The 23,207-nt window shown below is 37.8% G+C and overlaps 1 protein-coding gene across 6 annotated transcripts in view; it reads left to right on the top strand.

Annotated features, from left to right (window-relative positions):
• Positions 1 to 22,886, top strand: part of UMAD1 (UBAP1-MVB12-associated (UMA) domain containing 1) — a 272,067-nt gene extending 249,181 nt beyond the window's left edge. For 4 of the 6 annotated variants that reach the window (XM_035254914.3, XM_054237272.2, XM_009002373.5 and 1 more), the window contains one exon: positions 12,535 to 14,485. In XM_035254914.3, the coding sequence (XP_035110805.1) occupies positions 12,535 to 12,792 (258 nt within the window). In that variant the 3' untranslated portion in view covers positions 12,793 to 14,485. Of the gene's footprint in view, positions 1 to 12,534; positions 14,486 to 19,648; positions 19,779 to 19,880 lie in introns of those variants that run through there. The other 2 variants (XR_013523938.1, XM_078342724.1) reach the window with 2 other exon arrangements.
• Positions 22,887 to 23,207: the final 321 nt, after the last annotated feature.

The following is a 23,207-nucleotide window of genomic DNA, read 5'->3' as shown; positions in this document are numbered from 1 at the left end:
AGGGAGTAGGAGAGAGGATGTCTTACTTAGGTTAAAGTAATTAAATGAGTCAAAGCTCAGAACTAAAGAGAGAGCGTGTGTACACGCATGCATGAATCTACATATGTACCTACTTTTAGGGGTGTGGAAAGCAGTAGGCACCATGAGAATGTTTGGATGATAGCAGATAGCTTGGTACAGATGCAGTAAGGAATTTAGGAATAACTACCAGAAACTGGAGGGGTAAACAAGGCCAGGTCATGTTTCTGTGCCATGATAAGGAGTTTGGTCTTTTCTCAAAGGCATTGAGGAATTTTAAGCAAAGAAGAGAATGTGTTTTACATGCTCCAAGTGGTAGGGAGAGTGTAGTGTAGGGTAGTAAGGCTGTACATGGGAAACTGCGGCAGCATTCAAGGCAGAAGACCTTAGTATCCTGAATAAAGAGAATGACATGAACCTGAAGAGAAATGGATGAATTGGGGGAGATACTAAAAACAGAAAAGTTGGTAGGACTCAGGGATTTACTGCATGGAGGAAGTGAGAGGGAGGGAAACATCAAAGATAACACGAGTTTCTGTGTTGGGCAGCTATGTAGGTGTTCTTCACCGATAAAGAAAATATTGGAAGATTGGAGGAGCATTAAGTTTGAGGTAAGGTCAAGGTAAGGAAGGGAATAAGAGCCAGATTTAAAACATGTTGAGTGTAAGATGTCCTGTGGCATATCCAAAAGGAAACATGTAATAGGAGCTGAACATAGGCATCAGGAACTCGAGAGAGAAGTTGAGATTGGTGTATGTGCATGTGTGTGCATGTGCCTGCACACACACATATGCATGAATCGACATACATATTACTTTTGAGGGAGTGGAATAGTGGAGCAGTAGGCTTCGTGAGCATATCCACAACAGATAAGCTCATCCAAAGAAGTGTGTTGAGATTAGAAAGAGTAAAAGGAACAGAAATGAAACCCTGAAAAACACCATCACTTGAGAAATAGACAAAAAGAATAACCAGCTAGACATGTAGAAAACAAACCTAAGAAGTGTACCCAAGCCAAGAAATAAAAATTCAGAGAGGGACTCACTAGTGGTAAGTGCTACAAAGTGGTCATTTCAGATTAGCACTTCCAAACGTTTTCTGAACTTAGCAAGAGAGTGATCCTTAGTAACCTTTGTGAAAGCAGACTCAGTAGAGGGCACAGGCAGAAGGCAGGTTCCGGTGGTTGAGGGATGAACAGCAGACAGTGTGTGCCAACAATGGTCTCAGCCTAGCTTTGAAAAAAACATGGAAAGATAGTGTGGGAGTTAGGTAGGTGATATTCCAGTAGGCAATAGAGAGTTGAATAGAACTTTTAAAAATGGTTAATTGCTTCTAGGAAAGATTAGCAATTAGGAGATACCACCTAATTGATGAAGCCACGTTTTTTAAGAGTTTGCACTGGGTGGAACTGCAGCCCTGGAAGTTCTGGGTAAAGGGTTGGGTACAAATGCAGATGTATTTTTTGGGTGGGGCAGACAGAGGAGATCCTCATTTGGTGGTTCCTGTTTTCTCTGTGAACTGGGAGGCTGGCCCGCCTGCCACCAGTGAGGAGGAAGGTAGTGATGTAGGGCTATAGGAGAGAAGAGAAAGGTGAAATGTGTGCTGTGAATCATGAGCTGGGAAGGCCTACTGGGAAAATGAGCTCCCTGGACAGCTTACGGTTAGAGTTCATGAATTTCTGTAAACCAGCTTTAAAACAGTTTTTTTTAAAAACACAGCCTTTTTTGTTTCAAAACCAGTATTAAATAGGATCCTGCATTGAATGCACTATTTCTTGCCTGGTTCCTTTCCTGAAATGCTTCTCTTTCCTTTTTCCACTGCACCCCCACTCTAGTTGGCTAGTAGAAAGAATTTTTCCAGCTTCAGACAAACCACTTTTCCAAGAATACATGGAACAGATTACAGAAGCAAGTAACAGCCTGCTTACTTCCCCTTCTGCACTTGTATATACGTTCAGCTGGAGTTCTGAAAAGAGGAAGTCGAGAGAACATTTTTTTTCTTTTTTAAAAAAAGGTTGGAGAAGCAGGGAGCACAAGCAGGTGGAAATATTGAAGGAAAGAGAAAGAGAAAATGGAACAAATATGAAAAAAAGAAAATCATGAGCCAGAAGGTAAACCGAAATGATGTCAGAGACTAGGAAAGGGAACAGAGAAAATGTCTGCTTTCTAACCTAGCCTCTTAAGATTGCTACTGAAGTACAGCATTCTTGAACTGGAGCCCTCGCTTCTAGGGGAAGCTAATACTCAGGCCACGCAGAGATAGAAATCTTCTTTGAATTCATCTTCTCCCACCAAATTTCTGTATCAGTGACAATGTGGGTTTCTGTTTCCTTCTTTGACCTAACCCTCAATTTTAAAATCAAGTCTGAGTGCCTAGAGTATCTGAGAAGGAAGGGGACCAGATCCAGTGCCTTCAAAAACATTTAGTGAGCACTTTGTATGTGTAGGTGCTGTTCTGGGTACTGGGAACTTGGTGAAAAATAGGAAACAATCTTTGCTGTTGCAATATGATTTCTCCCAAGTGAAGGGAGACTGTTGCTTAGGAATTACATAGATGCAAGACACCAACTCTGGCTTTTAATAGCTAGACAGACATTTATTAGTGACTAGCTTCTTATTAAAAAATAGAAAGCTTGAGCACTGCCTTAACTGCGCCATAGCTTATATCACCTTCTGCTAACCTCTGTCCCCTAATGCTTCTAACTCAGATTTGCCTCTCCAACTCACTCCACAGTCAAGAAGCTAATGTAATGCAAGCAGATACCAGCTGAAGCCAGAATAGAATGGATAGTTATCTGGGGAGATAAAGTGACAGCGTTGCTTGTTCAGGCTATTATTCAAAGAAGCTTGTCTTTTATTTATAGACATTAGAATTTAAAGGCATAGATAGCCAGAGCTTGGTATTACCTCTTATTTCTATAACTTGTTTCCTAGAAATATGCTTGATATAGCTACCTTCTTTGCATGTAAACTGAATGTGTTAGAAGGGTATTTTATACCTGGTTTCATGTTCTTTTAATAGGTTCTATTGCTGTTTTAGTTAAGGCTGGCTTCTAAATTTTAATGCATCAATATTTTGCTTTTATAGCATACTATTTTAACGCTATTTATGTGAGGCATAGGTTGCAGGAAAAAAAGCAGGAGATTTTAAAAGAAGCCAAATATAGATGACTTTCACATTAATAAAATATTCATAATTTAGTTGGATATAGCTAAGTAGATGAGGTCTCCAATTGTTAGTGCGTCTGTAAAGTTGGCGCCTCCTAATAGGTTTCATGGTGATGACTAGAATTTTGTTCCAGGAAAAATGTAGTTGTCTGTTCTTAAACCTGAATTTCCTTGCTTTCAAACACCCAAGAGTGAGGTTCACAAGAATGCCACGAACCTTCTGTTGCTCTGGGGAAGTGACTTTATTTTCCAACCCTTTACTGAAAAGTGTTATATGCCTTGTATTCTTGGAGTGTGTTTTTCCTAAGCTCTGAGAAGATTTTTAAAATTGAACCTCATGAATTTTTATACCCCTCTTCAAGAAAGGAAGGAAGAGTACCTGTAAACATCTTTGAATTATTTGAAATAAAGATAATAGAATGTAAGGAATGAAAATACATTTGGCCAGTCAATTTTTTTAACAGGTTAACTGATGAACAAGAAATTTTTATACAAACATGTGAAAACAGCTAATAACAGTAAACTTTATTTGTTATAATGACATAAATAAGAAAATTAATTTTCCTTGTAAGATTAAAAAAATCTAACATGGTATACTCATATTCAAACTAAATAAGGGCAAATACTAATTTGAAAAAGAAGTACTAAAGCTAGATTTATGAAGAAACTATACTCTGAAACATTATGGTAGCATTTCTGTGAGCAAGATTAATCACAGAAATAACAAATATGCTTTATGAACTTAGTATTTGAAGTAATTTTCTAAAATTTGGCTATTAACCAAAAGGTTAATCGAGTCTTTTCTTTTTGCTCTATTGTGGTTAACATTACTAATTCTTCCCATTAAAGACCCATTTTATTATGCAAATGAAAAAAATCACAAGACTTTGTGTCTAAGAGAGAGCTGCTTTTTGCAGGGGAACTCATGCACCTGTTTAAACCCCCAGCCCCCACCACTGCTTCCATTGGCTGCCAGACTTAGTGAGCAGGTTTAGCGGCTGTGGAGTCCTTGAATTTTGACTCACATTTTCTTTGTGACTTACTCTTGTGTGGCTTATATTTCTCCCCTTCCAGCTCTCAGTATGCCAACGGCAGCTGCATCATGGCACTCACCCTGCTGCCAAGAGGGCAGGCAGCCTCCTTGGAGACTGTAACATTGCATTATAGCCAACAGTTAAGAGATAGTTGCTGGAGTAATACATACACCACAGCTGAAATTCACATCATTCTGGGAGGCATTTGGTGGAATACTTTGCCCACCATGTTTTTAAACTAATTTTTAAAAACTTAATTATGAAAAATTTTCAAGCTTATGCAAAGGTGTAAAGAATACTATAGTGCATTTCCACGTACCTTCCTGTCTGTTTCAATAATTACCAACTCACAGAAAATCTTGTTTCACTGTCCATGGTGTTTTTCCCATGATCTTCTCCAGACTTCTGGTAGATTCATTTCCAGGAATAAATATATCTTAAATTAGAGTTGCTTTTCCATCCTTCTGCAGCCTGTCTGTATGATCTGTCACCTTAATGATTTTCTCAGTCCTTTCTTCTTTAAGGTACAAAATATTAGCATATTTTTCCTCTTAAATTAAGCCAAGATATGCTACTTTAGTAACTGTTATATTTTCTAATACTGTACTGTAAAATTTTTGAAACCCTGTTCATTCAGCCAGTTATTCTATCCAAAGCATGTCTGAAATATGCAGGATCTTGGAATATAGAACTTTAATGGTCATTGGGTTTGATGATCAGTTTCACTACTGATAAACTGTACAACCTGGGGCAACTTTCTTAACTTGTCTGTGCCTCAGTGTCCTCTTGTCTTTAATAAGGGACTAATAGGAGCACACACCCTATAAGAGTGTTGTAAGACTTAAATGAGCAAATACATTTAAACAGCTTAGATACAGCCTGACACAAAGTATTCCATATATGCTAGTTGCTGTCTTGTCATCATTGCCATCCTAGTTGTCTTCATCATCTTCATCTTTTGTCCCTCTTCACTCATTTTACATAACAGTGGGCTGAGTCTCAGATGGGTAAAACAACCCCCTTCAGGTCAGATGGCATTTTATCAGGATAACTTGAACAAGAAAACACATCTTAATGTTTTTATTGTACTAGATATAGTTTGATACATTCTTGTCCTCAAGGAATTACATTCTCAGAAATAACAATGATGTGTCAAAAAAAGAGGATTAATAAAAATATGAACAAGGGAATAAATATTGCTGCTAGAGAGTTAAGCCTTAGAAGCTGAGGAAGAGAGAGACCCTTAGTTGCTGGGGAGTCCTTGGGGAGTCCTTGCCACACTCAGTCTGCCACCACGTCAAGAATCTCCCCTCATACCTAGTTCTACACATACCCTCTGAAGAGGAAGGGGCCGTCATGTGCCATCAGTAAAGCCTGCTCTACTCAGTCCAAAAATAAATAAATAAATAAACAAAAAAAGTTGTATGTTTAGAAAGCAAAATGCTACAGGTAATATACAGACATACTTCAGAGATATTTCGGGTTCAGTTCTACACCATTGCAATAAAGTGATTGTTGCATTAAAGCGAGTCACATAAATTTTTTTGTTTCCCACTACATATAAAAGTTATGCTTACATGATATTTTCATCTATTAAGTGTGTAATAGCAGTATATCTAAACAAATGTACATGCTTTAGTTAATAGTACTTTATTGCTTAAAAAAAACGCTAACAATCATCTGAGCCTTCAGCAACTTGGAATCTTTTTGCTGGTGCAGGATCTTGCCTCGATGTTGATGCAGCTGATGATGAGGGTGGTGTGCTTAAGGCCAAGGTAGCTGTGTCAATTTCTTAAAATAAAACAATAATGAAGTTAGCCACATCAATTGGCTCTTTCACAAAAGACTTCTCTGTAGCATGCTGTACTGTTTGATAGCATTCTTCCCGCAGTAGGACTTACTTCAAAATTGGAGTCAATCCTCACCTTTGCTGCTGCTTTACTAAGTTTATGTACTACTCTAAATCCTTTGTTGCCATTTCAACAATCATCACAGCCTCTTTACCAAGAGTAGGTTCCATCTCAAGAAATCACTTACTTTGCTCATTCATGAGAAGCAACTCCTCATCCATTCATGTTTGATCATGAAATTGCAGCAATTCAGTCATATCTTCATGTTCTAATTCTAGTTCTCTTACTCTTTTCATCAAATCTGTAGTTAATTCATCCAGTAAAGTCTTGTACTCCCAAAATTATACATGAAGGTTGGAATCAAGTTCTTCCAAACTCCTGTTAATGATAGTTTGACTTCTTCCAATGAATAACAGATTTTCTTAATGGCATCTAGAATAAAGACCGCTTTCTAGAAGGTTTTTAATTTACTTTGCCCAGATCCATCAGAGGAATCACTATCTATGGCAGCTATAGCCTTATGAAATAGTTTTCTTTTCTTTTTTTTTGTTTTTTGAAATGCTGTCTCCCTCTGTCACCCAGGCTGGAGTGCAGTGGCACAATCTCGGCTCACTGCAACCTCTGCTTCCCAGGTTCAAGCAATTTTCCTGCCTCGGCATCCTGAATAGCTGGGATTACAGGTGCCTGCCACAATGTCCAGCTAATTTTTGTAATTTTAGTGGTATTTTAAGTAGAGACAGGGTTTTACCATGTTGGCCATTGTTGGCTGTGCTGGTCTCGAACTCCTGACCTCAGGTGATCCACCCGCCTCAGCCTTCCAAAGTACTGGGATTACAGGTGTGAGCCACTATGCCCACCCTGCCCTTTGAAAGTTTGAAGGTAGGCATCGACTTCTCCTCTGTAGCTATGAAAGTTCTAGATGGCATCATATTCCACTATAAAGGTATTTTGTCTATATTGAGAATCTTTTATTTAGTGTAGCCACCTTCTGCAATGACCTTAGGTAGATCATCTGGATAACTTGTTGAGACTTCTATATCAGCATTTGCTACTTCACCTTGCACTTTTGTTATAGAGATGGCTTTTTTCTTTAAACCATATGAACCAACCTCTGCTAGCTTCAAACTTTTCTTCCATGGCAGCCTCATCTTTCTCAGCTTTCAGAGGATTGAAGAGAGTTAAGGCCTTTTTCTGGATTAGACTCCTGCTTAAGGGAATGTCGTGACTGATTTGATCTTTTATTTCCTCCACTCAAACTTTCTCCATATCGGTTATAAAGCTGTTTTGCTTTATCATTCCTGTGTTCACTCGGGTAGCACTTTTCCTTTCCTTCAAGAACTTTGCCTTTGCAGTCACAACTTGGCAGTTTGGCACAAGAGGCTTAGCTTTTGGCCTTTCTTGACTTTCAACATGCCTTTCTCACTAAGTTTAACCATATCCAGGTTTTGATTTAAAGTGAAAGTGATATGACTCTTCCTTTCACTTGAACACATAGAGGCCGTTGGTAGGATTACTAATTGGCCTAATTTCAATATTGTCGTGTCTTAGGGTGACAGAATACCTTGAAATGTCTCAGGGAGGTAGATAGGGGAATGGCCAACTAGTTGGTGGAATGGTCAGAACACACAAAATTTATCAGTTAAATTTGTCTTCTCACATGGGGATGGTTCATGGCACTCCAAAACAAATATAGTAATAGCATCGAAGATCACTGATCATGCCTTACCAAAGCAGATACAATAATGAAAAATGTGAAATATTGTGGGAATTATAATGTGACATAGACACACAAAGGGAGTACACGCTGTTGGATAAATGGCTCCAATAGACCTACTTGATGCAGAGTTGCCATAAACCTTCAGTTTGTGGGGAAAAAAGGCAGTATCTATGAAGCACCGTAAAGCAAAGGGAAGAAAACAGTGTACGCCTATGTCTCCCGCTTTAGTGGAGAAAGTGGGATGTCGGGAATGCTTTTGTTTAAGAAAGGAGATTATTTGGCTAATGAAACTCTGGAACATTCTGTACACAAACAAAAAGAGAAGAAAGCTTGGGTATGGCATGAGACTTACCAGATCTAGGGAGCATTTATATATGAGAGTAAGAGAGAAAGAAGGAAAAAAAGGAAAGGGACAAGTTTTATTTGAACTACCAGTGAGTGTCAAAAGAAATGAATGTATTCTAAACTTTATCTAAAGCCAAATGGGATCCGGCATTTCTGAAATGTTATTTATTCACTTACTTTAACATGTGCCAAGCACTGTTCTGCTTACTTATAACTTTATTTAATCCTTGCATTTAAAAATTCTATAAAATACTTAACTAGTATCAATCTCATAATACAGCTAAGGAAACTGAGAACAGAGAAGTTAAATAATTTGCCCAAGGCCATTTGCTTCTTAATAAACAAGAGACCTGGAATTTATACCAAGCAGCTTGGTTCTGGAATCTGTGCTCCTAACCACTTTGTTCTCCTGCTCACAGGTGATCAAAGCCCTAGTGCATATGGAATCTTGAGATTTTATGGTACACCCAAATGTTGCTTCCTTTTCCATTTTTCTATATAAACCAGTATAGGGAAGCCCTTTAAGAGACTAGAATGGTGGTGTCATTACTCACACCTGCACTGTTGTCTGCCCAATTCGATTTCAGGAGACAGTATCTGCCCACTGCAGACATACGTCTTTATAACAAGCTTTATCATAACAGAGTATGATTACATTTGTTAGTTGCAGTCCTAAAACAGTACTCTGTTATTATTTTCACATGAAATTATAAGACCACTCTTACAGGCATGCGCTTTTTAACTTTATTAATTCAAGGTCATTCACTAAAAAATACTTCTTGATGGCCCCTGTTTTAGGTGTTGGAGATACTTTATGACGAGTTCTTTCTCTATAAATTCTCTATGGATTTTTCCTTTCTTATGAGCTGCTTTTTATAAATCATCATTATTTCTCCTAACTTAAAAAGAAAAACAAAAATCAAAAGAAACGTTTCTTGACTACACATCCCTTTTTAACTACTGGCCCATATATCTTTCTCCATTTACATCTTAACACCTAGGAAGTACTGTCTTATTTTCTCTTCGCCTTCCCCACCAGTTCTCATCCAGCTCTAGATTCAAATTATATCCCCGTGCTTACTAACAGCTCCACCTGATGTCTGCTAGGCACTGAAACTTCCAAAACTGAACTATTGATCTTTCCACCCATTTCTCCTCCCTGGTTCTCTTTCCCATCCCTATAAGTGGTGATTCCATCTGTCTCATTGTTCAGGCCAAAAACTTTGGCTTTATCCTTGACTATGCTTTTGTTCTCATACCCCCACCATCCATTCTGTCTCTCTAAAAATCCAACCATTTCATCTCACTTTTGCTATCCCTGCTCTAATCTACTTCATAGTAATCTTTCATTCCCAGCTATCTTCCCACTTCCTTACCTGGCCACTCCATCTCTACTATCTGCTGTCAACCCACCAACCAGGGTGATTCTTTTAAAACATCAGTCAGAGAACAATATGTTCTTCAATATTTTTTTCATCTAACATGAAACAATGCTGATGAATTTCATCCACATAATTTTGAGTGAAAGAAGTCAGAAGCAAGAGTTTGTGCTGTATGATTACATCTATTTAAAATACAAAACCAGTCTGGGCATGGTGGTTCATGCCTGTAATCCCAGCATTTTGGAAGGCCAAGGCAGGCAGATCACCAAAGGTCAAGAGTTCAATACCGGCCTGGCCAACATGTTGAAACCGCATCTCTACTACAAATACAAAAATTAGCTGGACATGGTGTCAGTTGCCTGTAGTCCCAGCTACTCTTGAGGCAAGAGAATCACTTGAAGCTAGGAGGTGGAGGTTGCAATGAGCTGAGATTGCACCATTGCACTCCAGCCTGGGCGACAAGAGCGAATCTTTGTTTCAAAAAGGAAAAGTCAATGAAATAAAATAAATAAACATATACATACATATATATATATATACACACACACACACACAAAACCAAGTAAAACCAATTCTGTGCTGTTAGAAATGAGGATTGTGATTGAGGGGATGGGGGTTGATTGTGACTGCAAGAGAACACCAGGAGGGCTTCTAGGGGCTGGTCTTCTCTTGATCTGGGTGCTGCTTGCTCATGTGTGTTCAGTTTGTGAAAATTTAGCAAGTTATACACTTATGAGATAATCTTTTCTGTGTGTATTTTATACTATAATAAAAAGTTTTACAAAATTATTTCTTATACAGAAAATCATTCTTCTGCTTTAGACTTATGAGTCAAAGAATTTGTCAGCATTTATAACCAAAGACACAATGACCCAGAATCTCTGGGATACTGGAAAATTTATAGCACTAAATACCCACAGGAGAAAGCAGGAAAGATCTAGAATCAACACCCTAACATCACAATGAAAAGAACTAGAGAAGCAAGAGCAAACAAATTCAAGAGCTATCAGAAGACAAGAATTAACTAAGATCAGAGCAGAACTGAGGGAGATGGAGACACAAAAAACCTTTCAGAAAAATCCTTGAATCCAGGAGCTGGTTTTTTGAAAAGATTAACAAAATAGACCACTAGCCAGACTAATGAAGAAGCCAAGAGAGAAGAATCAATAGACACAGTAAAAAAATGGGTATCACTACTGATCCCACAAAAATACAAACTACCATCAGAGAATACTATAAACACCTCTCTGCAAATAAAATACAAAATCTAGAAGAAATGGATAAATTCTTGGACATATACACCCTCCCAAGACTAAACCAGGAAGAAGTCAAATCTCTGAATAGACCAATAGCAAGTTCTGAAATTAAGGCAGTAATTAATAGCCTACAAACCAAAAACATAAGCCCAGTAAATCTTTAGGCTGGTTTGAGTTAGGTTTATTGCACTGATCTAGGCATGTGGGATACAGCAGTGAACGTGAGCTATGAAAGTTCCTTTACTGGACCCAGTGGCTCATACCTGTAATACCAGCATTTTGGGAGGCTGAGGCAGGCAGATTGCTTGAGCCCAGGAGTTCAGGACCAGCCTGGGCAATATAATCTTGTCTGTAATAAGTGAAATCTTGTCTGTACGAAAAAATACAAAAATTAGAAGCATGGCGACATGCTCCTATAGTGCCAGCTACTTGGGAGGCTGAGGCAGTGAGGGTCACTTGAGCCCTGGTAGGCAGAGGGTGCAGTAAGCTGGGATCACACCACTGCACTCCAGCCTGGGCGACAGAGTGAGACTCCCATCTCAAAAAAATAACAAACAAAAAAAACACATAAAAGCAGGTTTTGTGTAAGTGAGAAAAGGCCTCATTGAGGTGGCGTCTGGGCTAGCATTTGGAGGGAGATAAGGGAAGTAGCCCTGTGTGTGTCTGGGAGAAGAGTGTCCTATACAGAGGGAATGGAAAGAGGCCCTGAGGCAGAAGCAGGCTGGATGTGCACAAGCAAGCACTTGTACTAGCAAGGAGACAGTGGGACTGAAGAGGAATAGGCCAGGGCACACTAGCTGGACATGAGGTCAGAGGCACACCTGGAGCCGGATCATGAAGAAGCTAGTAGGCCTCTGTAAAAACTTGGTAATTTTATTCTGCCTGAGATTGAGGGGCAGGGTGGGGTCGTTTTTTGTCCAGGCTGGTTTGAGTTGGGTTTCAGGTGCTCATAGTGGCAGGCCATTCATCTTCATTGCTGTAAATAGATTTTCAATTTATTATCCATTCTTCTCTTGATTGATATTTAGGTGATTTGCAAGAGAGAGTTAATTGTGAAGAAACTGAACAGGATATATCCTTTCTTAAAAAAAATTGAATAAATTTTGTGACATAACAGGTTAGTTCCAGTGAAAGTCAGGCAATCAATCAATACTCATGGTATACATTAGCGATGTATTATGAGTACATATATATTAGTGTTAAACAGTAAAGTGTACAAGATTGAAAATACAAAGATATGCCCGATAGATTGCTTTCCTTCAAGGACCCTAGAATCTAGTTGGAGATAAGATATATATGCATATGGAACAGCAAGAAGAAAGGACACATATAGGCGATACCAAATAACATACTAGGCAATTTGCCCCATAAGCATTCTGAAATGGGCAAGATCACTTTGGACTCCAGTGATACAAGATTTTATAGGGCAGCTGAGAATTTCGCAGAGCCTGAAAATGCACATAAGATTTGGAAAAGTGGAGACAGACTTTGCAGACGTTATCTGAGCTCGGGAAATAACAAGAAGGCCAGTTTGTATTTAAGGGGTCTGTGGGTGGTCAGTCTGAGTTAAAGTTTAGGAGCATTTTAAAGCCTAACAAGATTTGGATGAATGTCATTCTAAAGGAAAGTAAATAGCTGCATTCAAATCTGAGAATATTTATATAGTCCACATTTCTCAATCATTTTGATGTATTAATGCCACATTTACCGTGACTAAACCTCAAAGTTCACAAGGTCTAAATGTTTTAAATATATGTATTTTTAGACCAACAAAGAAAATGCATCCAGTGTGACTGTATCAGACCCTCAGACGGAAAATAAGGCAGGCCAGACTCTGGAGAACAGCTCATTAATGGCCGAGCTGCTGAGCGATGTACCCTTCACCTTGGCCCCGCATGTGCTGGCAGTGCAGGGCACCATCATTGACCTTCCCGACCACTTACTCTCCTATGATGTCAGCGAAAACTTATCCCGGTTTTGGTATGATTTCACTCTTGAAAATTCAGTGCTCTGTGATTCATAATCTTTATGTCTGTTTGTACCTTAATAGTTTAAAATATAAGTTTGCCTATTTTATTTAACCTGTTTGATGTTCTTTGCCGTTTCACTGTTTAAGGCCTTCAGCAAAGCAAGGATCTTAAGTAAAGAAAATAGCATTATGTTCATTACTCTATTTTTTAGAAAAAAGAACATTTGTATAAAAACTGAACTTAAGTTCTACTTCCTTTCTCCCACATAATAAATTTAAAAATTAGGCTATGAAGGTTTTATAAAAGGAGTCGATTCCTTCAGATGGTCTCTCAAAATATAACACCTCAATTTTTATCTTAGAAGAACTGTGAAAAAGAATTGTGGCATTTTTTAGTACCACAGCTCTGAAGCCTGAGCTTGAGGTGGGTGTGAAGTCTCTTTTCTGGTTTGTAGGAAGTTGAATTAGTGTTATTCCCGAATTTTTCTCTTCCACAGTGTTTATGAATGAATTCAGAAAACAGGTGCCAGTTAGCTTATATTTCTTCAGTCTCACTTTAGATGTATTGATGTGGAAATTTAAAATTTGTCCTAAACAGCAGTGATAGTTTGCTGATATGAGAGTGCTAGAACTGCACTGCGTCCTGTTTCTAGAGTGGCCCATTTCCGTTTTCTTAAACCCATGGCAGCCCTTTCCGTCGTGAATAATTTTTGTGTTCCCACCTTTGTTCTCTTTTTGCTACTTCGGTGTGCTCTCTAACCAGCTTTCCAAAGAACTTTCCCTGCTTCTGCCTCAGTTGGCATTTGCTCTCCTTATCACATATGTTCCCAGTTTATGAAGAGATCCACATTTCCTTTCATCCTCTCTGCCTCCTAAAGAAAAACATCTCGTGATGATACATATTATTGCTGATAACACCCTTATTTAGAAATTTGTTGGCCACCATACAGATGGAAATGTTTTACTGCTGAAGAAACTAAAATCAACTCATTTCCAATCAGAGTATAGGCAGAACACATAGATATGACTTAGTTCTTGAATATCCATTGTTTACTTTAATGAAAACAAAACTGCCATTGGTCCATAAACTGTAAAGGGAAGAGGTAAACTGTGATGGAGAATTTTCTATGCCATGGGAAATTGAAATCACATTTATTTTGATTACCAGCAATATGATTTATTAACTCTGTGCCAAGTTTTAAGTATATTTTTTTCACAAAGATAGAGTGCCATAGTGAAACTAAACACAGTGCATAAAGGTACATGAATTATTCAAGTTTTAAAACATTATGCATGTTTGTTTAATAGATGTGGCATGGTCTTAATAAAAATGCTATGTTATTTAAAAGTTATAGGAACATTTCTATTGACAAAAATATGCTTCATTTACAAATAATATCATATGTGGTTAATGATGAAATTAGATCTTTACATGGTTTTTATAAAACATCAGTCTAGGAAATATAACTTATTACTGATGCAAATGTGAACATTTTGTAGGAGTTTTGTAAAAGCACATCCTTTTCAAATATCTATGTTAATGTACCCTTGAAACTAAATGCGAGTGTATAGTCAGTTTGTCTAATGTATGTGTGAAATTTTGTCTAAAATACCTAAACATTTCATCTATATTTATGTCTACCGTGTCATAAATGTTTATATGTACCTTCATGTGTCTATAAAAATATTATATTTAAATAAATGTGAATTAAAATAAAAATTTTGATTATTTTCAGAGCCAGAAAAATGGGTTTCTTTGCGTTATTTATATCTGAATGCAAGTTATTGATTCTTTAGGAGCCAAAAAGTTTAAGAGTATAGTTTGTACAGTGCAGGGAAAAATATCCAATTTCCTCTTACATGTAAGTTTTAAGGAATAACATTGAAAATGGTAAGATCACTAGCCCTGGCTTAACGAGACTGGAGGGATTTGAGAGAGATGACATGAGCATTTCTAGATCAGTCCCATCTTCACAACACTTAGTAAGGGCCAGTGTTCATGATTTTCTTTTATAAACAAAAGTATTGCAAAAACAACCATTTACACTCTTTTATTCTGTATATAAATCAGTGTTTCTATTAAATATTAGAAATCAATAAGTCAGCTTCATTTTACCCAAGAGAAAATTGAAGCCTAGAAAAACTAAATGACTTACATCACTCAGTGATAAGTAAATGCTTACTTTAATAGTTAGTAATTATAATATATGATAACAGAGCTGTATGAATGATATGGTGGGAAAGAGTTCAGGCAATTAAGGTGGCCAGACAGAGTTTGTAATGGCTCCCTCCCTTATAAGTGGTGGGGCTTTCAATCAGTTCCCTAATTTCTGGTGCCCTCAGTTCCCTCAATTGTTAAACACTAATTGTTCATAACTTGCAGGGTTATGTTAAGTTATAGGTGGTGTCTGTCAAATGCCTGGCAGCCTAAAAGCTGGCGCATCATCAGTATTCTGGGAAAGGGATTGTTATAATTCTTGTTATTGGCCATACACACACAATAGTGTAATACAATGCAAAATGCATATTAATTGAACTTCTTTTTTTTTTTTTTTAAGACGGAGTTTCGCTCTTGTTACACAGGCTGGAGTGCAATGGCGCGATCTCGGCTCACTGCAACCTCCGCCTCCCGGGTTCAGGCAATTCTCCTGCCTCAGCCTCCTGAGTAGCTGGGATTACAGGAACGCGCCACCATGCCCGGCTAATTTTTTGTATTTTTAGTAGAGACGGGGTTTCACCATGTTGACCAGGATTGTCTCCATCTCTTGACCTCTTGATCCACCCACCTCAGCCTCCCAAAGTGCTGGGATTACAGGCTTGAGCCACCATGCCCGGCCCTAATTGAACTTCTTAATGAACAACATAAAAAAAACAGCTACCTACATTAACTGTAGATCCCCCCTACTTTCCAGTATTTTCTTTCCATATTAAATACCTTTCTATGAGAATATTCCTAAAGTATGTTAGTTGACTGTTCTGCCTTAGCTAAGAATTCCATAGTGAACATTTTTTTCCTCAGTATTATGGTTTTTTTCCTAATATATGTTGTTATTGCAAGTACTATAGGTATAGAATGTGAAAGTGATTTTACTGAATCTTTTATTTATTTATTTATTTATTTATTTATGGAGTTTCATTCTTGTCGCCCAGGTTGGAGTGCAATGGCACGATCTCAGCTCAGTGCAACCTCTGCTTCCTGAGTTCAAGCCATTCTCCTGCCTCAACCTCCTGAGTAGCTGCAATTATAGGTGCCTGCCACTATGCCCAGCTAATTTTTATATTTCTTAGTAGATATGGGGTTTCACCATGTTGGCCATGCTGGTCTCGAACTCCCAACCTCAGGTGATCTGCCTGCTCAGGCCTCCCAAAGTGCTGGGACTACAGGTGTGAGCCACCACATCCAGTCTTGAATCTTATTTTTAGTCCTAAAATACATTCAAGAACTTGCATGTATTTTTTTCCCCAAGCTTTCTTTAAGGACGTTTGCATTCTTTCCTACAAAACAGTATGAGAGAGGCAATTCTGACCAGTTTATTATCCTGGCTAATTAAATTTTGATCATCTGAACTTCTAAAATTATATGATTAAAATGTTAACAAAGGCACAATTTTTATTAACAATTGCAGAAACCCGTAATAGTTTTTTCAAGTAAACGTTCATTGATATCAACACTTGTTTCTTCTTTTCTTAAAGAAAAATGGTAAATCGAAAACAGTAGGGAAGAGTATCTCTTCTAAAATTCCCAGAGATTTCATTTCTCTTAATTCTAAATGACAGGTGAGGAGAAGCAAGGAACTAATTTCACCCATGTTCTGAAACTGAGGTACATCGGACTTTACCTCTGTGCCTCAAATAATAACAATTGATCAATAAATGAACACTGCTCTCGGTAATCTAGCAAAGAATGTGTTTCTTTCAGAGATGAATGCATTGTTATTAATTATGTCATTAATAACTCACACAAAATATAAGTTTACTGGAAATGTAATTGAAGGATGTTCTGTGTTTTACAGCTTTTGAGAAATACAGGTTTATAGACATTATCTTTTGAGCATTTGTGCCATATTACCAAGGGCATGACCTAGGTATTATTGGGAAATCTAAAACTTTCAGAATAAGTCCATCTCCATTCATACTACATTGGCTTGAAGGATGAAGTATTCTTATGTTTCAGGAAAAGGACTCTTTATGCCATATGGTTTGGCAGATAGGTATGTGCGGGAAAGAACGAAAGATGTATTGATTGACACAAGGAACTCTGTTTCAATCGATATGACAATATGTCATTCTTATTAAAATTTAAATTTTTTATTTTGGAACTAGTTTTAGATTTACAGAAAAATTATTAAGATGCCACAGGGAGTTCCCATGTACCCCTCACTTAGTTCCCCTGTTGTTGACATCTCACATAACTACAGTAAATTTGTTAGAACCAAGGAATCAACACTGATACATTGCAGTTAACTACACTGCACACCCTGTTCAGATTTCATAGTTTTCCTCTAATGTCCTTTTTCTCCTCCAGTGGCCTATCTAATATAACATATTACATTTATTTAGTCATTATATCTCCTTAGGCTCCTCTTGGCTTCAACGGTTTCTCAGACTTTTTATTTTTGATGATCTTGACAGTTTTGAGTACTGGTGAAGTATTTTGTAGAATGCTTCTCAAGTGGGGTTTATCTAACGTTTTCACATGGTGATACTGGGGATATGGGGTTTTGGAGAAATATTATAAAGGTGATACACCTTTCAGTGAGATTATGTCATATTATATTAAGTGTACTATATGTTATAAACATGACTTATTACTGATGATGCTGACTTTGAATACCTGGCCAAAGTAGTGCTTCTCAGATTTCTGCACTGAAAAAGTTATTCCCCCAACCTTTCTATACTCTCTGGAATTAAATTCACAAAGCATGGCCCAAACTCAAGGAGTGGGGAATTAAATTCCACCTCCTTGAAAGGCAAGTATCACATAAATTATTTGGAATTCTTCTGCATGAGAGATTTGTCTCTTTTCCCTGATTTGTTTATGAGTTGTTGATTTATATTAGTATGAACTCAGGAATATTCAGGCTTTTTTCCAAGTCTTAATCAGTGGTATCCAAGAGACATATTTACATTTTTATGAAAGTCAATAAAGAAAATTTGGAACATTTTACATGGTGTAGATGAATACCATTTTATGTTGCATATGTTATTATATTTTATGGTTTCCTCAAAATTTATCTTCCTGTTAGTGTCAGGCATGTATCTCCTTAGCTTGCCATGAATAACTGTATATACCACAGACCTTCCTTGTAGGGCTAACAGTGTTGCATTGTAAATGGAGCCCCCTTAGATACTTGGCCTTTTCTTATCTTATTCCAAAGATGGTTGCATCTTACAAATGTCTTTCTTCAGCAAGTGGTACGAAAATGAGATTGTAATGTCGTTATTTTCCTCTTTAAAGAATCAAGAAAACTCATGATACAAAGAGCTCTTCTCTGTATAAGGTGAGACTTTTTTTTTAGTAATAGCAAAAATAAAATTGTACCTCCTTAATTTTCTGAAGAAAAATGGATTTTATTTTCAACATTAAGAGGTAGTTTTGAGAAGTAGTAGAAGCCAGCCTGGGCAACATGGTGAATCCCGATCTCTACAAAAAAAATTAGCTGGGTTTGGTGGTGTGCACCTGTAATGCTAGCTGTCAGGAGGCTGAGGTTGGGGATCACCTGAGCCTGGAGAGGTCGAGGCTGCAGTGACGCAGTGAGCTGTGACGACAGAATGAGATCCTGTCTAAAAAAGAAGGAGAAGGAGGGGTAGGGAAGAAGAACGAATAAAAGGAAAACAAAAGAGGAGGAGGAGGAGAAGGAGGAAAGAAGAATCAATAAAAGGAAACCAGTCTTCTGTTGGAGGGGAAAAGTGCCCGAATTTCTTAATTTTACTTCTTATTAGCGAATGCTTACTGTGTGCTAAAATGTAAATTGGGTGAGTGGATCTCATTCAATTTCAGTTTGGAAAGACAATCAAAACAAAAAACAACTTACATTGCCTTTGCAAAAAACTTGAATGTAATTCCTTGTTAAGAATTACCCGATCCCAGTTTTCACCCTTACAAAATAAATAAATGAATAAATAAATTCCTTACAATCAAAGGATAATTGCGTCCAGAACAAACCATCAGTTGGCTGACTTGGAACCAGCCCTGACAGAGAGCTTGCTAGTCACTACCCAGGCCAGAAAGGGAGTCAGACAATAGACCATTTCAGAGGTCAGTTAAGGAGACAGGTTTCAACTAGGGACTGCTGCCAGGGATGTACAATCCAGTGTCTGACATCTGGGTTCTGCAGCTGCCAGATCTGCCCCTTGCATGGCCACAGGTGTTGGCTATAATTCTAAGGCACATGGGAGAGGGAACAGGATAATGTCAATGTCATTGTGTATATGTGTGTTTCGGTGTATGATTTTTCTTTTAATTTTTTCAAAAGGTACAGAATTTACTTTGTTTTAAAATGAATGTATTTCTACATAATGGCAAGGAACATTTGGGAGGCTAGCAAAGAAGAAGCTTTTGTTCAAGAACAAGGGCAAACAAAGCTGAATTTTTACACCTACAGGGTACACTAACATGTGTGTGATATTGTTAACTTAGTCATTTGACTAGGCCTTCCCAGGACAAATAAATAAATAAATGGATGCTGAAATGCACACAGCAAGTTGGTCTAAGATGAAACCTAAATACTCATTCTCTTCCTATAGTCTTCTTCCCTCATCCTTCTTTTGGATCTTCAGGAGAATTTGTGTTTTTTCCACACATATGTTTGAGTCTGGCACGCAGTCTTCTATCTCACACTATACCAGTTGTAGCCATCAATGAACACAGCTAAAACAGGAACACTAAACTTTCCTCTTCCTTTTGCAGGAAACTTAGCTGCTGTCTGTGAAGCAAATCTGGAAGTTTCTACCTCAGGTAGCTGTTTGAGTTTCCTGTCCCTAAAGATGTAGGCAACAGTAGAAGAAATAAAGATGAGTTAGAGAATGTAATGACCCTGGTAAGAACCAAAAAGAACAGATGGTAGATTAGGGAAAAAAGTACAGGTCTATGTCTCCATAAATTAACGAGATATTTCTTCTATGTTTTGCCTATTCCATAGCCTGAAATTAGAAATTGAACTTCAAGGAGGAGCAATGAATCCAGATATTTTATCTTCATATTGAATATCTTCTAAAGAGAAATGCTTGGATCCTTGGGCCAATGTCTGTCCTGCTTTTAAAACTAATGTGACCTGCGGTGTGCTTTCCCTGTATCCTCTATATTTTCCACCAGCCAAGAAGATTTCTGACAGGTTTTACTTCGTATTTTTTATTACAAAGATCATAGGTAAATTGAATGTGCTTTTTCAAAGATTAACTGCCGTTCCCTATTTCACTTAAGAATCTGTGCTCTGACTGGGCTTGTGCTTAGCACATGATGAATCCTCAGTCAGGATTTGTTGAATGAATAAGTGAATCAATTAAATAAATCATTAAGTTATTTAATCATGAGATTTCCCAAAAGCAAAGGAATAGAATTTTAAAACTTTTGTCGTTTCTCCAGCCTTGGGAAGAACTATGTGCAGCTGAAAACAATGCTTAGCTTACCGGGCCTCTACAAATTGTGCCTTTTATCTGTTTTGGGTAATATCCATATTTCTTGGGTTATGTTTTTCTCTGCCCATAATGACTGCGTATGTCTTGTGATGAGTAAAGAGCTGATTCTAGACAATACAGTGTATTTTGGTGCTGTGGATGAACTCCTCTGAGGTTTTATTCACCTGCCAAGTTTCCCTTGGGTGTTCTTGATTATGGTTGTGTGTATTCCTGCCCCAGATTTTATTAGTCCTATCTCCCCTGTCCTTGAAAAATGTTTTCCTTTTTCATGTGCTTGCCTCCAAGCACATTTTCGTTTTTTAAATGACCTTATTTATTTTAAAAAGACACTTTTCCAGGAGCAGCAATGCCCCTTTGTTTTAAGTACTCTCCTATATCTCTGTCCTACATTTCCTACTCAGCCAGTTCTAATTCTTCCTCATATCAACATTTTAGCTCCTTCCCATCTAACTCCAACTATAAACTCTTTTCCTTTCTCTTGAGTTGCAAGCTTCTTGAGAGAGTGGTCTATGTCTATATTTGTGTCTCCAGTTTCTTATTTTCTATTCATTGTCAGCTTCTGCAATCTGATTTTGGGACCCTCATTAGACCTCCTCCCCTGAACTGGTTTATACTCGGCCCACCTTTAAAACCTGCAAACTTTGTAATAATTAAAAAGTAGACAATATACCTAAGTGTTCATCAACAGAGGAATATATGGATGAAAAAATTAAAATATGTTGGAGTCATACAGCAATTAAAATGAGCTAAACCTGTATGTTCCGACATGGATAGATCTTTAAAATATGAAATTTTGTTTAAACAAAACCAAAATTAGAGAAAGAGTCATATAGCAAAATACCATTTATAAAAATTAAAGCATGTAAAATAAAATTATATTGTTCATGGATACCTGTGTAGAACGTTAATATATAAAACATGGGACTTCAAAACACACCAAGCTCATTAGGATGTCACAATGAAAGAGTTAGAAAATTCCAAAGCAAATATTTAGTTCATTTAAAAAAAAATCTGAAGCAAAATATAAAGTGTTAAACTGTGGTGGGATCATGGATATTATCTCTTCAGTACTTCACAATAGTTATAAAAATATTTTTAAAATTCAATTATTTGAAATTTTCTGACCAAATGCTGTTGGAATGAATCATTCAAAAAATGATTTCGATTTATCATAACATCGAAACAACCCACTTCCAATGTTTATAATAATCATATAGTTTTGCTAAAAATTAATGGGATTAAAACCTCTCTGAAGATTTCAAGATAAACAGGTAATGTTGACATTCTACAGAATGTAACTCAGGGATAAATAGAGATGACAAACTCTTATGAGCTTAATACTGGGTTTTACTTCATAAATTCTACTTGTTCTAAGAATCTAACCACCTGGCAGGTCGATTTGTCTATCTATGGCTCTGTTTGATTTTGGGGGGTCTCGGGGTAAGGATACAGAACAATAACAGAACAGCAAGCTTCAGTGTAAGCAGTAGTTGAAATGATTAAATCCCTCAGATCTCGTTGATCACTAAGGATAATCATAAACTAACTATGAAAACTATTACAAAAACCCTGAGTCACCACCAAAATGCATAGACTTGTGTGGCTGGCAATGTTTTTTAAAAAAAGGAAGAGAGATCCAAGATGGCTGATCGCTAACAGCTCGGGATTGTAGCTCCCAGTGAAAGCGCAGAGAACGAGAGGACGCCACACTTTCAGACGAATTTTCGTCGCTCACAGATCAGAAGATTCGCAGTGGAAGAGCCCCATAGGTCGCCAGTGTGACTCTTGTGGCCGGCGCAGCAGTTTTGCCAGCGCCTCAGCGCGGCAGCTCTTCGTGCAGAGTAAACGGGACTGGTTCCCCTACTGACCGATGCTTGGAGCTCCGGGAAGGCAGAGCCGCTTGTTACTGACTCAAGAAGGAAGCCAGACCGGGGATTCCCAGGCAGAAAAGCACCATCAGTCTTATTGCTGCTGTTTTGGCCAGCGCAGTGGGTTGCTCAGATTCCAGCACTGGGAATCAATAAACCACTCAAAAACCTAATTAGAAAGGCAGTAATTGTAAAGACGACAGATGGATAAATTCATAATAAAGGGAAGAAACTAGCCTAAAAAGGCCAAGAATACCCAAAATCAGAACCCCTCTCCCTCTACAGGGGATTGCAGCTCCTCATCAGCAATGAAACAAGCCCTGATGGAAAAGGACTGTGTTCCATTATCTGAAGTAGGCTTCAGAAGGTGGGTGATAAGAAACTTCTGGGAGTTAAAAGAACTTGTTCTAACCCAATGTAAAGAAACTAAGAACTTTGAAAAAAGGTTTGACGAAATGCTAAAAAGAATAGACAATATAGAGAGGAATATAATTGAACTAACAGAGTTGAAAAATACAACACAAGAACTTAGTGAAATATGCACAAGTTTGAATAGCCGAATTGATCAAGCAGAAGAAATGATATCAGAAGTTGAAGACCAACTTAATGAAATAAAACAACAAGACAAGAATAGAGAAAAAAGGATAAAAAGGAATGAGCAAAGTCTCCAAGAAATATGGGACTATGTGAAAAGACCTAATCTACATTTGATAGGTGTACCTGAATGTGACAGAGAGAATGAATCCAAGCTGGAAAATACTCTTCAGGATATTATCCAGGAAAATTTTCCCAATCTAGCAAAGCAGGACACTATTCAACCCCAGGTAACACAGAGAACACCACAAAGATATTCCTCAAGAAGAGCAACCCCAAGGCACATAATCAGATTCACCAGGGTTGAAACGACGGAGAAAATACTAAGGGCAGCCAGAGAGAAAGGTTAGGTTACCCACAAAGGGAAGC

This window comes from Callithrix jacchus, chromosome 11, assembly GCF_049354715.1.
Source record: "Callithrix jacchus isolate 240 chromosome 11, calJac240_pri, whole genome shotgun sequence".
In the NCBI taxonomy this organism is placed as follows: domain Eukaryota; kingdom Metazoa; phylum Chordata; class Mammalia; order Primates; family Cebidae; genus Callithrix; species Callithrix jacchus.
This window is presented reverse-complemented; position numbering and strand designations above follow the sequence as displayed.